The following is a 13,922-nucleotide window of genomic DNA, read 5'->3' on the forward strand; positions in this document are numbered from 1 at the left end:
ATCTTTTTTTGTAAAGCTGTTTGGGGAATTTGTTTTGAAGAGTCCAGCCATGGATTAAGTCTTATATTCCAGTCTCCTCCGCAAATAAGTATACCCGTTGATTGTCCCATTAAATCAAATAGTTTTCTATAAAATGAAAAGTCACTGGCAGGTGGAACRTATACATTACATAGCGATATATTGATTCCATCTATTCTACCTGTAATTAATGAATATCTCCCTTCTTTGTCATTTGTTTCAGAAATGAGTTCAAATGAAACTCTCTGTGATATTAATGTGGCTACGCCCCGTCTATGACCAGATTTATACGATGAGTAATATATTTTGGTGAAGCCCATCCTTTTTAATTTTTCATGTTCCCCAGATGTAAGATGTGTCTCTTGCAACATAACTATCTGTACATTTTCTTTCTTCATTTTAGMTAATATCTTATTTCTCTTCATGGGGTTAAGAACCCCATTTACGTTAAATGATGCTAATTTTAAGGTTTGCCTATCCGTCATGGTTGCCTATATTTCCTTCAGAAAGTGTCTCATCATTGAACAAAACCATATATCTTTTTCCAATACTAAAAAATAAGATGTACCCCCACAACAATAACAGTGAAACATGAACGTAACAAAAATATAATAAAGTCTTTAACAGAAGGTTTGCTTCCAGAACAGAGGTTCTAAAGAACTGAACCTTAAAGGAGCTGAAGATGTTAGTGCTCCAGTCGGGGCAAAGCCCACTCATTATATATGGTGGGGCCCCCTGAGGTGAGTGCAAAAGTTTTTATATTAAATTATACTGTAAAGCAGTGGTTCTTAACCTGGGTTCGATCGAACCCCAGGGGTTCGATGAGTTGGTCTCAGGGTTTTGGTGGAGCCTCTGCCGTGGAGGTAAAGACACACTTGTGTAAAGTCGTGATGACGCACCCCGCTTTGCCATCACTTGCTGCAGAGGATCACGTTACATTGCTTAGCCAATCAGTGCTGCGGAGGAGCAAGGAGTTCCACTCTCAGCATGGATTTGAACTTGTGTCTTTAATTACTTCAGCAAAGCTCACAGTTTTTACCAAATTCTGTAGCTTTAGGTGTATTTCTAAATCTGCTCCTTAGTCGCATCTTTTCGGGGTTGTCTATAGTGCCATGGGGGTGGTAACACAACTAATATAATTACATTACTAAGTCAGAATACCGCAAAGTCTTTATTATTTATTATTAATTTTTCATTCTCTTAAGAATGTAGAGCTAATTAAATAATCTAAACAAGACCTTAAAGTGCTTCCAGTTTCTCTCGATGGCCAAACTGCTGAAACTGTGGCAAATTTTAAATACCTTGGGTCGTTCCTAGACAGTCAGCTCAACTTTGCTGAAAACACTGACTATATTTTGAAGAACTGTTCTCAGAGACTCTACTGTTTAAGAAGGCTTAGTGATCATGGAGTGACCCGACTCTAGTTGGGTCACCCCTATGTCTTGAATTTGGGTTAAAAAAATCATATTGTTTTTATCACTACAGAAGGGTTCAGTGAATGCGCATATGAAACTGGTGGGTTCGGTACCTCAAAAAAGGTTAAGAACTACTGCTGTAAAGTATTTTTGGTATGTCTCTCTCAGATTTGGTGGTTCTTGTGGGAAAGACGGTGAGACTTTGCATAGACAAGCCTCACCGTCTTTCACCCTTCAACTAATTCAATTTCAAGCAGTTATCAAAAGCAGGTAACTTAGTCACCTAGTCCTCAGCAGCCCAAGCCCTCACTTTAATAAAATAATGAACTACGTAATTTTTTCCAAACATGATTTTTTTTAAAAACCTAAATCATCTTTTGGCAAAAGATGACCCATAGGCCATTATTTTAAGAAGGCGACTGAAACACCTCCACTGCACATGCATACAAGCAGAAGTATGCAGATACTTGACCAATACCTGCATACTGTCCCCTGACCGATATCTTATCAGTCAGGGGAAAACTGACAGATAAGCAGTGGTGGAGAAAGTACTAAAAAAATTTACTTAAGTTAAAGTACAAATACACAGACAAAAATGTACTCAAAGTAATAGTACCACATTAAAATTTTACTTAAGTAAAAGTAAATAAGTACTGGCTTTTAAAAATACTAAAGTATTAAAAGTAATCCAACCTAATCGCTAATATCATTAAGTGTACCGATCGTATTTAATTTTAATACATCAGAAATGTGCCATTTTAATGAACAATTAAACTGTTGTTCATTAACATGAACAACAGTTTAATTGTTGAACCAAGGAGTCACGTAGCAGAGTTGTAGTCTAGAGCAGTGGTCCTCAACCTTTGTAGTACCGCGGACCGTCAAGACTCGGACATTTTGCTGCGGCCCGGGGGCAGGGCGGGGCGTGAACCATCAGATAAGGCTTCTGCATGTTGATGTTCCCGCTAAATCCTGAATATACCCAATTTGGTTGTCTTGGCCCTTTTATCGCAGCTTGTGGGGTTTTCCCTGATTTTAAACGAGAATACAACCTGCTGAATGTGACAGGTAGCCAATCAGAAAGCGCAGTGACGTAAGAACAGAGGGGAATCCCAAACAGCTGACATATCGCTCAACTGTGAGTCCGATGGATATCGGAGATATGTGGAAATATTTATTATTATATGTAAAGGTCATTATTATATATGTTTATTATGTTTATTCAGTTAAAAATGTTAACTATGGAAAAACATATTCACCTCCAAATCATAGTGCAGCAAATAGAGCAGCGGCTCCCGTCGTCTTTTATCCACCCTATTTTCTTTTTGTTACATCTTTTATCTCTTAAAATGACTCCACAAACTATCACTATTGCTTCTAYATCGTCATCTGTGTTTGGTTATTCTAAATTCCCATATGCTATGTTGGGAGTTTTGTGGATTTTCTTCTGGAATCAGGATGTTTGTGACTGGAATTGGTTCGTGTTGCTCCTGCCGTGTGGCTGGAGATACGAACCAATCGAACCTGTTGTACTTTTATCAGCTCTGTGGTCACAGAGATTTGGAGAATCGACCGACAATTCTTAAATCTTGCCGTCTAAACCAGACTTAAAACTCACAAGCTCTACTCATCTCCTCTCGACCACTGCCCAAACGCTCTCTGACTCTCGTTGCTATGGTAACATTTACATACCTCTTCAAAATAATATACAGATGCGCCACAAAAACGAACATTTTACTTTCGTGAAAACTTTAACTCACGATAATGATTAACGGGAGCCCTGAGCTTGTTTCTCTGCAACGAGACATCTGGGAATTATGAGAGAGAATAACACCCTTAGTGTTGCTTATATGCACAGCCTGCTTGGTCTCTAAGTGGCAAAGCAGGTTGAAGCTTCATTGCCTCATTAGCAGCTGGTCGCCGCATGTTACTCAGAGCGGGTTTGTTATGTGAGACTCACCTACCGGTCCGGGATAAATCCATTCTCCTGTCTCTTCTCTGGGCCTTTTCCCCTTTGCAAAGAAACTTTCCAAAGACATCTGATCTGTTTCTTACTCATTTTGCTGCTTGTGGGCTCAGTGTTGGCGCGCAAGTAACCGAGAGAATCTGGTTAAAGGTTTTTCAAAATAAAAGATCCTCCAGACTCAAATAATACATAAAATGGAAATATTTAATTATTTCTTGCGCGACCCGGTACCAATTGGTCCACGGACCGGTACCGGTCCACGGACCGGGGGTTGGGGACCACTGGTCTAGACCACCGAACCCGAGACCAAATCAAGACCAAGACCAGCACCCCGTGCTACTTGACACAATAAAATTAAGTGCACCTATCAAAATTGCTTCTCAAATTGATCTGAAAGATCCACATTCCCATAAAAACACCTAGATATTAGACAGTTAGAGCTGAAATAAATTTTACTAGTATCAATTCAAACTCTTCTTCATTCTGTTTTGCTTTCATCTCTGTGCCACAATCCGCAGAGGTCTCCTGCCATCCCTAAAAAAAATCACACCCCGGGCGGTTGCCTATATTGCCAATGTCAGAAACCACAACTGTGGGCACCGTTAAACATAGCAATTAACGGTAAACAACGCTCAACTATGAACACTGTCCAAGGTGCAATAAGCAAAAAGTAACCAAGCAGAAGGAGCACCGTGACTGTTTTCATCCTCCCTCCTGCTGCCAACGTCTGCCACCATGACAGGTGACGAAAACAAAGAGCAATGAGCATGCTCTGCGTTCTTACGTTCTTGTTTTATTTATTCGCCAATTAAATATAAAGATATTTTTCATGAAATAAAATAGCTACTGCAGTGTACGCAGAGCATTACAAGAACAAAGAACGGCTCTCAGTGAGGCTTCAGTCCTATCCGAAGAATAAGCAGTTCCTGAATATCATATTACTATATTGCACTTTGGTCTCTGCGTTGTCCCATATATGCGACACCTCAGTCAACACCTCCACACAATAATTCAGCACATGAGTGACAACTTTTTTTCATCGCAGATGCAACATGTGTCTTTGTACAGCTAGCTTTGCTAGCATCGCGTCCACGGAGCTTACCTTTCTTTAAGCTTTCCTTCCAAGTGACACTAAAAGTTGGACAAAGTCCCCACCGTCTGTGAAAGCGAAGCGCTGCTGAATTTACATGTCGTCATATCTTATGATTTTTGCAACGCTATTATATTACTGACGATTAGACAGACATCTTCTCCCGGTCAGAGAAAACCATTGCACATTTCTTGGAGCTCCGTGTGCGAGTAAAGGGGGAGGCGATGGGTGACAATAGACACGGAAGTCATTTATTGCTCGGATTTTACGGCGCTACCTTAAGTTATGTCTTGGACACTCGGGTGAAGAGAGGTGCGGAGCTGTCCACTGACCACTACCTGGTGGTGAGTTGGCTCCCGTGCTGGGGGAGGAAGCCGGTCAGACCTGGCAGGTCCAAACGTGTAGTGAGGGTCAGTGCAGCACCAACACTGTTTATAGTGCGGATGGTGTGCTACTGACCTCAACTCGGGATGTTGTGGGCCGGTGGGCGGAATACTTCGAAGACCTCCTCAATCCCACCAACATGCCTTCTGTTGAGGAAGCTGAGCCTGGGGACTCTGGGTTGGGCTCTCCAATCTCTGGGGACGAGGTCGCCAAGGTGGTCAAAAAGCTCCTCGGTGGCAGGACCCCGGGGGTGGATGAGATCCGCCCGGAGTTCCTTAAGGCTCTGCATGTTGTAGGGTTGTGTTGGCTCATGCGACTCTGCAATATTGCATGGACATCGTGGGCAGTTCCCCTGAATTGGCAGACTGGGGTGGTGGTCCCCTTGTTCAAAAAGGAGGACCGGACGGTATGCTCCATTTACAGAGGGGTCACACTCTTAAGCTTCCCTGGTAGGTTTATTCAGGGGTCCTGGAGAGGAGGGTCCGTCAGATAGTCGAACCTCGGATTCAGGAAGAGCAGTGTGGTTTTCGTCCTGGTCGTGGAACACTGGACCAGCTCTACACCCTCAGCAGGGTCCTGGAGGGTGCATGGGAGTTTGCCCAACCAGTCTACATGTGTTTTGTGGACTTGGAGAAGGCGTTCRACCGTGTCCCYMGGGRKKSCMTRTGGGGGGTWCTYCRGGAGTATGGGGTACCGGGCCCTTTGATACGCGCTGTCAGGTCCCTGTATGACCGGTGTCAGAGTCTGGTCCGCATTGCCCGCACTAAGTTGGGCTCGTTTCCAGTGAGAGATGGACTATGCCAAGGCTGCCCTTTGTCACCGATTCTGTTCATTACTTTCATGGACAGAATTTCTAGGCGCAGCCGAGGTGTTRAKGGGAWCCGTTTTGGTGGCCTTAGGATTGCATCTCTGCTTTTTGCAGATGATGTGGTCCTGTTGGTTTCATCAGATCGTGATCTGCAGCTCTCGCTGGAGCGGTTCGCAGCCGAGTGTGAAGCGGCMGGGATGGGGCTCAGTGCCTCCAAATCCGAGGCCATGGTCTTGAGCCGGAAAAGGGTAGAGTGCCTTCTCCGGGTCAGGGGGTCGTCCTACCTCAAGTGGACGACCCCCCTAAAAAAACTTTTTAGATTTGTACTTGTAAAGTATTTTTAAAAGAGCAGATCAAACTTTTATTATTAAAAGAGCAGATCAAACTATAAAAAAAGTTTGCTGTTTTATTGTGGCTGAAAACATGGAGAAGTCCAAGTGGCGTGAACACTTGCAGGGTTCTGCGTCTCATTGTTCTGACATGTGAGCTGAGGCAGAATATGCTTCTAAAAATTTCCTTTCACTGAGAGATCAGCATCCAGTTTAATGTCATCAATATGATTCCTGCACTGTGCTCTGTAATATAGGAGAGATTGCTGTTTGATAAAGAGGGTGTTTGGAACAGTTCTTCATGTTTAATTAATTAGAATTGCCCATATTGCAGCGTTTTGTGGAAGAAACTGTTGAAAAGAAAATCAAAGTGTTTCACCTTAACAGGTCTTCTGCTTTTCATTTCCTTTTGAGACGTTTGTGGAGGCTGTATATCTGAACGACGAAGAGGCTTTGAACCGTCAGACCAGTGAGGACCATCACATCTTTCAGTGGCTGAAGCTTCAAGCCCGCAGAGGGGCAGCTGACGCTGAGGTACATGGCTTTTACCTGGCCCTGTTCTTTTAGGCATCGGAGGGAGTTCATTTAGATTTTTGTGAGGATGTAGGCAATCTGCGAGGCTTTGATCTTTTCAGTGATATGGAGATCAGGGGTGGACTGTGCCCACCACCATCATTTGCACACGATTCCCCACTTTCTTCTTGCTGCTGCTGAATCTTTTATTCATCTAGCTGCATGTGTGAGATTTCTGTCATGCTCCAGAAATAACCAAAAGTTACGACAGCAAATCAGGGCTATTGTAGATAGAAAAAATGTGGGAGTTGAGGGGAGAAAATTTTCACCAAAAATATCAAAAATCTTCTAGAAAACAATTTATGAGTTTCAAAAGTCACAAATTTGATAGAAAATCTCAGAAATTTAGAGATTAATTACAAAAACTTTCTGGGAAGATATAYATTTATGTTTTTATTTTGGTATTTCAAAAGTCGAAAATTTGATAGAAAAATCTGAGAAATTTTGAGATTAGTCTCAGAAATTTCCTAGAAAAAACAAAGAATGTTCAAGTTTCAAAAGTCAACAATTTGATTAAAAAACCTTACCAATTATCCAACTTTTGAAACTCAGAAAATGTCCAAAAGGCTAACATATTTCATTTTTGAAAGTTTTTGAAAATGTCCACGTTTTTTTCTAGAAAATTTCTGAGATTAATCTAAACATTTCTCTAAATTCCTTTGGCTGAAATGTACTATTTTTTCTATCAATTTCATCATAAATTCAAGCAGAAGTACTGCCATCTGTATTTCTACAGTTAGCAGCAGGATGACTGGGAGGAATCAGAGGGGCTCGATTTTATTATTTAAATTTTTTTTTTTCAAATTATCTATCTTATATTGTACTTCCGSAACATAGTGACAGTTTTAACAAACATGAAAAACATATTCTTGCAAAAGTTATCAACTACAGCTTCGAAGACGGAGTCAAACATTTACAAAAAATAACCGTTGTCCTGCAGCAAGCTCTCGCCCGGATGCTCTTCTGGGGTCAGCAAGGATTGTCTCCAAACATTGAAGAGGCTGTGAARCATTACAGAAGAGGAGCCGTTCAGCTGGAGGACCCAGTGTCAATGTATGACTATGCAATAGTACTACTGCTGGTAAGATTTAAATATGTATACATTAAAAATGCTGGCTTTTTTGTTTTAAAGAATAGTGATCTTCTTATAGCAGGTTGTTTTTCTTTGTAGGGTCAAGGAGTTGAGAAGGACATTCCAAAAGGTGTCACATTCCTCAAGAAAGCAATGGAGCAGGTTTTATATAATTATGTTTTAATTACCCATTTTTAATGGCAATGTAGTGATTAGCATGTTAATAGCTATAAATCTATTCAATGTTCACACTCACCATGTTTTATTTTACAATGCTTCCATCAGGGTTTTGTTCCTGCAGTCAACGCCCTGGCCTGGTACTATGAGCAGTTTGAGAAGGATTACCAGCAGGCGGTGGCGTTGTGGGAAAAGGCTGATCTCCTTGGTTCTCCAGACGCCCCGTTGAACCTCGGTATCTTGTACTCACAGGGCCTGTATCCAGGAAAACCTTTTGACCAGGTTCGCAAATATGCCAAGGGATACTTTCCTTGTACTCTAATATAAAAGCTTCAGATCATTCAGTGGGGAATAATTTATATGTCCATCAGCATGTGGCCTACAAGTACTACCTGAAGTCTGCAGAACGAGGACASTTGCGCGCAGCGGTTTTCCTAGCTGACGTCTGGGCCACAGGGATTCCCGGATACGTCGAGAGACGTCCATCAGATGCCGTTTCGTTAGCTACTTCCACTTTTTTTTAATCACACTTCATGCACGCCTCTGTGCATCACCACTGTTTACGTTTGCACATGTTTGACTTGCTGACGGTGTTCTCCAACAACTTGTAGCTGGGTGAAGTGGATAGCTGAGCAGAACGGTTACTTGGGCAGTGTCCTACGCAAAGCGCTGGACTCCTACCTGAAGAGCGACACGTACGTTCTCCTCTTTTCAAACTCGACACGTCAAACATGTATTTAAACCAAAATAACATTTTGTTTATCAAACAGGTTCATATCTCTGGTATTTTATATGATGGCAGCTGAATCGGGGTATTCTCCTGCACAGTTCAATGTGGCGTACCTTTGTGACCAAAATGCGGTGAGTTGTATCTCTTATATGTATAATGTAGATTTTAAAATTGAGTCATGATTGAAATTTTTTTCTGTTCTAGGCTGGTTTCCTGGATCCCGCTTATGCTACACATTGCATGTGGCGATATTACAATCTCACAATCCAGAGTCAGAAACCAAACTCTTATGGTGCGTCACCACCTTTATGTTCAATCGTTTCTAGACCATTTCCTGTAACTGACCTGCATTCTTGTTCTTCCTCCAGCCTTTATAAGGATGGGTGACCTGTTGTATGAAGGGTCAGACAGCAAGGAGAAAGACCTCTCCTCTGCTGCACACATGTATTCACTGGCGGCCTTAAGGAACAACCCACAGGTCTTGTTTTTGACTGTTTTTTTTTTTTTTTCATTTTGTGTTTTTTTTCTTTAAACTTGTGAATATTTCCGTTTTAAGTTGTACTTTTAATCTCTTTTAAGGGTTGGTACAACCTTGGCTTGCTTGCTGAGGACAGGCTGCCGCTTCCCGTACTGATTGAGCTTGGCCTGTCTGAGCTGTACCTGGCAGACAAGAATTTGCTTCTCAGCACATTGTACAAAAGGTTAGCAAAAGCTAATAAACATGTATTTGTCACATTAAAGTTATTTTAAAAGTGTATTTTTCCTCCTTTCAGATGCAGAGACTCAGACAATGCAGATCCGTATTTACCTTGCAGCCTCGCTCTGTTCAAAGTGTTTTTGCGATCATTTGAAAAGCGCTACGTTGCTGCAGTCGTTAAGGTTGGTTCAATCTGCTAATGACATGAAACTTGATCCGTTTACAGCAAGTTGCCATGTTGCATTTTAAAATGAAAATGTTATAATAAAAATGTCAAACACAGAAGTACATTTGAACAATATATTTTGGGTAACTGTAACTGCACTGTAGTATTGATTATGTTGATGCTATTTTTCCAGGTCGCCATTGCTGTTGCTGTGGTTGCGACTCCAACGTTGTTTGTGATTGTCCTCGGTGTGTTGAGGAGACGCAGGGACGACCAAGTGTCTTGACCCAAATCTGACAGAATGCACAAAAAGCAAATGAATTCTTTTGTGTTTAAATGCAGATTACCCCATGGTCAACATGAATTTGATGTCTTTTAGATTATTTTATTTTATTGAAGTAAGTCATGTAAAAAAACTATAAAGAAACTGAAAGGGTCTCAATTATATTTTGTCTTCAGTCGTTGTGACTCTACAGAGTCTCGTGTACGATTGCAATAATATTTTAGTGTGTTTTAAATAATTTCTGTTATTTGGATATTGGATTTTGCTTTGCTTTCCTATACTGTAACATAATTTCTTCAACAAACTCTTGAGGGGTTTTTGTTCTTGTCATGACATACATCCATCCATTTTCTGCACACCCTTCGGGAGGGTTGCTGGTGCCTATCTCCAGCTAACGTTCCGGGTGAGAGGCGGGGTCMCCCTGGACAGGACCTTCTTCCTGCAAGGCAACAGCTCTACCAACTGCGCCACTGTGCAGCCCCTTGTCATGATATTTTAATCATATTTATTTTGCCTGTAGATTAGTACGCCTAAAGCATATTTTGTGAAACTACAAATCCTGTCATGAATATGAATTATATTTGTCATTGCCAGACCATCTGGGGGTCATCTTCTAAACACAGTGTATGAGGGTCTACAAAATCACTATGAGATTAAATAATCTGCAGACAGCTCCAGCTGTCTGTTATTTCAGACAGTCCGAGCATTTAGACTGGGTAAGTGAATTTTCATGACAGCATGACATGTAAATAAAAAGCATCTTGTAGCACTTCTGTGCGTTCAGCTCCTTATGCTGAAGTAATATATGGCCTTATAAATATTTAAATTTATTTTAATTTTAAATGTTCCTAAAATGAACTAATACGGCTATATTAGTTTCATATTAGTTTCATAACTATTTCTAAATGTACTAGTGACATGATGGATTYTAACATTTGTGGAACATCAGAGACATTGTAATGCCAACAAACATTAAATCATGCAATGTTCTGCAGCAGCAAAACAATACACCTCAAATGATATGCTGTAGTGGCTGCTCACCAGGCGTTATGCAAGGTTGTTTCCATGGCGTTGTTTACTAATTGCAGTTGCAGGAAGTCAGTTTTATTTCTTTGCTCGATAATGAAGCGGTGCCAAGCAGATAATCTCTCTTAGGTGTCAAGATGTGAATTTAAATAAGAGCATAAACATGTTGCATTGTTGATTTTCTTCTCTAGCTTTGGTGTTGGAGGGGGTGAAGGATTGCACTTAGTAAACTGTCACAATGACGAATTAAAGTGGCAGAATGAAGCGTTGCCCATATTGAACACCAGCTGCTGTTTCTGTGAAGACAGTACAACAGACATGACTTCTTAAGGGCACATTTTTCAAACCAAGGATGGATAATTAGTTTTCAGCTTTGTTTCAGTATTTAGTGAGTGTGTAGGGCTTTATACTAGCAAAATGAAGATGTGTAGTAGCCATGTTGAAGAATTGAGGTTCTTTACACCAACATATATATTTAACAGCTTCATAGTTTGACAAGGCTCAATTCTTTTGTTCCAAACAGAGGACAAAGCTATGCAGCAAAAACATTTTTTGGATTTCTTTTTTTTTTTGTCACTGTGTTAAATGCAGTGCTTTGTAAAAGCATTCCCCTTTTCTTCTATCACTGTAACATGCTGTAAACCTGGTCACATAAGATCAACATACAAAACCCAGTAGTTAGAGGAACCTTGTATGTCAGCTTGAACAAACCACCCCACTTTGAAACTCGGTGGTGGCAGCTTCATGATACATACGAGGTAATCCTGAAAGAAAAATTGTTAGAGGCTGGATATCCACCTTCCAGCAGAACGGCCACCCCAAACATGCAGCCAATGGACTGGCCCGGTTGGTCGTCAAAGTCCACACCTAAATGTTGACCTGCAGAAAGCTTACAGTTTTGTAAAATATGTAAGCACTCAAACAAAAGTAAAAAATAAATAAATACAACAAGGTCTGACTTTAAAAGACTTTCTACACAGAAAATGAAACGGCTGACTCGTGATCCAGTACACAAGATATGCATCAAAGTGTCAGAATGAGCAGATTTAATTCCTGCATCCTGGTGAGGCAAGGCCACCATGCCCTCTGCTGTCTGCGCTCTCTGCTGACTCCCATCCCTCCCTGTGACGGCCTTTATTTATAGCATGGCAGGAGCTGCAACACTAACAAGTGAAAAGAGCTAAAATATCCACAACACAGTTTCAGGAGCAAATTTTCAGGAGTGGCGAATGCAACGGCATATGGAGAGCCATTTCAGCCAAAATTTAATAAATAAATGGGTGAAATAAAAAATGAGTAAAATAATCTTTTTCATTTATCTATTTTAATTTATCCCTTTATACATTTAACCATTTTTCATCAATCTTTTTCATTTAACCACTTTTCAATTTCCCTTTTTCATTAACCCAGTTATTCTTTTATTTATTTTTCATATTATCAATGAAAAATAAATGAAAAAGGGAAATAGAGAAATTGATTATATGAAAAATAAATRAAAAATTGGATTAATAAAAAAGGGAAATTGAAAAATGGGTAGATAGATAAAGGGATAAATAAAAAATGGATAAATGAAAAAGAGAAATTGATAATCTGAAAAATAAATGAAAAATTGGGTTAATGAAAAAGGGAAATTGAAAAGTGGTTAAATGAAAAATAGATTAATGAAAAATGATTAAATGTATAAAGGGATGAATGAAAATAAACAGATTATTTTAGTAATTTTTTTTATTTATTTCACCCATTTATTTAGTTTTGGCTGAAATGGCTCTCCATGGGCTTCAGGTTTAAGTGTGTGGGGTGACAGAAGAGGACAATCATATTGAGATTAAGTTAACAGTTCTTATATTTATCCAAGAGAGAGAATATTAAATATTAAGAAATGTGACTTCTAACTCTTTTATTTGATCAACAGATTCTTCCACCTTCCATTAGAGTTTCAGCTGACTCTCTGACTAACGTTCCCCTGTCAGCGTTAGTCAGAGGTGGGCAGTCACGTCAGCTCTCCACTGTTTCCATTTTCAGATGATGAACTGAACGGTGCGTCAGAGAATGTTCAGATTTGGGGGAGAATGTTTTAAAACTTTAGCCACGCTTTAAGCCGCTCCAGGAATTGGTGGTGTTCTTCGGGTTATCGCAACGATGTTCGTGCTACACAACATCCTTTTTAGTTGGCATTTAATTCCCTTTTTATGTTGGCTGGTGTAGTGGAAAAATGATTATTTTTAGTGTTTAATACAGTTTAATCTTTTTTGAACAAATTTCCTAATTTTGAACAGGTTTCTGTTAGTGATTTCAAACTAAACTATTGCTGGGTAAGTATTGAAATAATGGAAAAGGAAAGTAGAGATCTGCAGGAGACCTTCCACTGGGACCCCTGTGGAGTTAGAGAGGACAGGAAGCCATAAAATTAGTATATGCAGGAAGGCAGTATCACTTGAATCACTCTGGGAAAGAGAAGTTTGGTCAGTTCACTCAAGCAGGATCAGAAGTCTTCCAAAACTAACATCTGAGCAGTGGTGGGAAGTAACGAAGTTGCTGTACTTAAGTACAGTTTTCGTGTATCTGTACTTAAGTAGATTTAATAATGGATACTTTCTACTTTTACTCCACTACATTTTACAGTAAGTATCTGTACTTTCTACTTCACTACATTTCTACAAAACTGTTGCGTTACTCGTTACATCCAAGTCGCGTTGCTCTTTATTTCCGTTAAAATGTGAAGTTCAGGGATTTATGGTGGCGCCGTAAAATCAGAGCAATAACGTGACTTACGTGTCTGCTGTCACCCATCGGCTCCACCTTTACTCGCACGCGGAGCTCCAGACATGCGCAGTAGTTTCCTCTGAGCGGGAGATGTCTGTCTGATCGTCAGTAATATAATAGCGCTGCATAAATCATAGATATGGCAACATGTAAAATCAGCAGCGCTTCGCTTTCACAGACGGTGGCGACTTCGTCCAACTTTTAGCGTCACTTGGAAGAAAAGCTTAAAGAAAGGTAAGCGCTGTGGACGTCCACAGAGACACATGTTGCATCTGCGATGAAAAAAAGTTGTCACTCATGCGCTGAATTAATGTGTGTTGACTGAGGTGGGACAACGCTGTGACCAAAGTCTGCAATATAGTGATATGACATTCAGGAACGATCCGATTCTTCTGGACGGATCTTTACTAAGTCCTAAGGACTGA

At 40.4% G+C, this 13,922-nt stretch overlaps 1 protein-coding gene across 2 annotated transcripts in view; it reads left to right on the top strand.

Annotated features, from left to right (window-relative positions):
- Nucleotides 1-9,867, top strand: part of LOC103474117 (protein sel-1 homolog 3) — a 23,929-nt gene extending 14,062 nt beyond the window's left edge. For both annotated transcript variants that reach the window (XM_008424861.2, XM_017308080.1), the window contains exons 14-25: nucleotides 6,425-6,544; nucleotides 7,524-7,664; nucleotides 7,755-7,817; nucleotides 7,941-8,114; nucleotides 8,204-8,331; nucleotides 8,444-8,527; nucleotides 8,603-8,693; nucleotides 8,767-8,854; nucleotides 8,931-9,040; nucleotides 9,142-9,263; nucleotides 9,336-9,441; nucleotides 9,619-9,867. In XM_008424861.2, the coding sequence (XP_008423083.1) occupies nucleotides 6,425-6,544; nucleotides 7,524-7,664; nucleotides 7,755-7,817; nucleotides 7,941-8,114; nucleotides 8,204-8,331; nucleotides 8,444-8,527; nucleotides 8,603-8,693; nucleotides 8,767-8,854; nucleotides 8,931-9,040; nucleotides 9,142-9,263; nucleotides 9,336-9,441; nucleotides 9,619-9,711 (1,320 nt within the window). In that variant the 3' untranslated portion in view covers nucleotides 9,712-9,867. The remainder of the gene's footprint in view (nucleotides 1-6,424; nucleotides 6,545-7,523; nucleotides 7,665-7,754; nucleotides 7,818-7,940; nucleotides 8,115-8,203; nucleotides 8,332-8,443; nucleotides 8,528-8,602; nucleotides 8,694-8,766; nucleotides 8,855-8,930; nucleotides 9,041-9,141; nucleotides 9,264-9,335; nucleotides 9,442-9,618) is intronic.
- The last annotated feature ends 4,055 nt before the right edge of the window (nucleotides 9,868-13,922 follow it).

This window comes from Poecilia reticulata, linkage group LG13 (genome assembly GCF_000633615.1).
Source record: "Poecilia reticulata strain Guanapo linkage group LG13, Guppy_female_1.0+MT, whole genome shotgun sequence".
Taxonomy (NCBI): domain Eukaryota; kingdom Metazoa; phylum Chordata; class Actinopteri; order Cyprinodontiformes; family Poeciliidae; genus Poecilia; species Poecilia reticulata.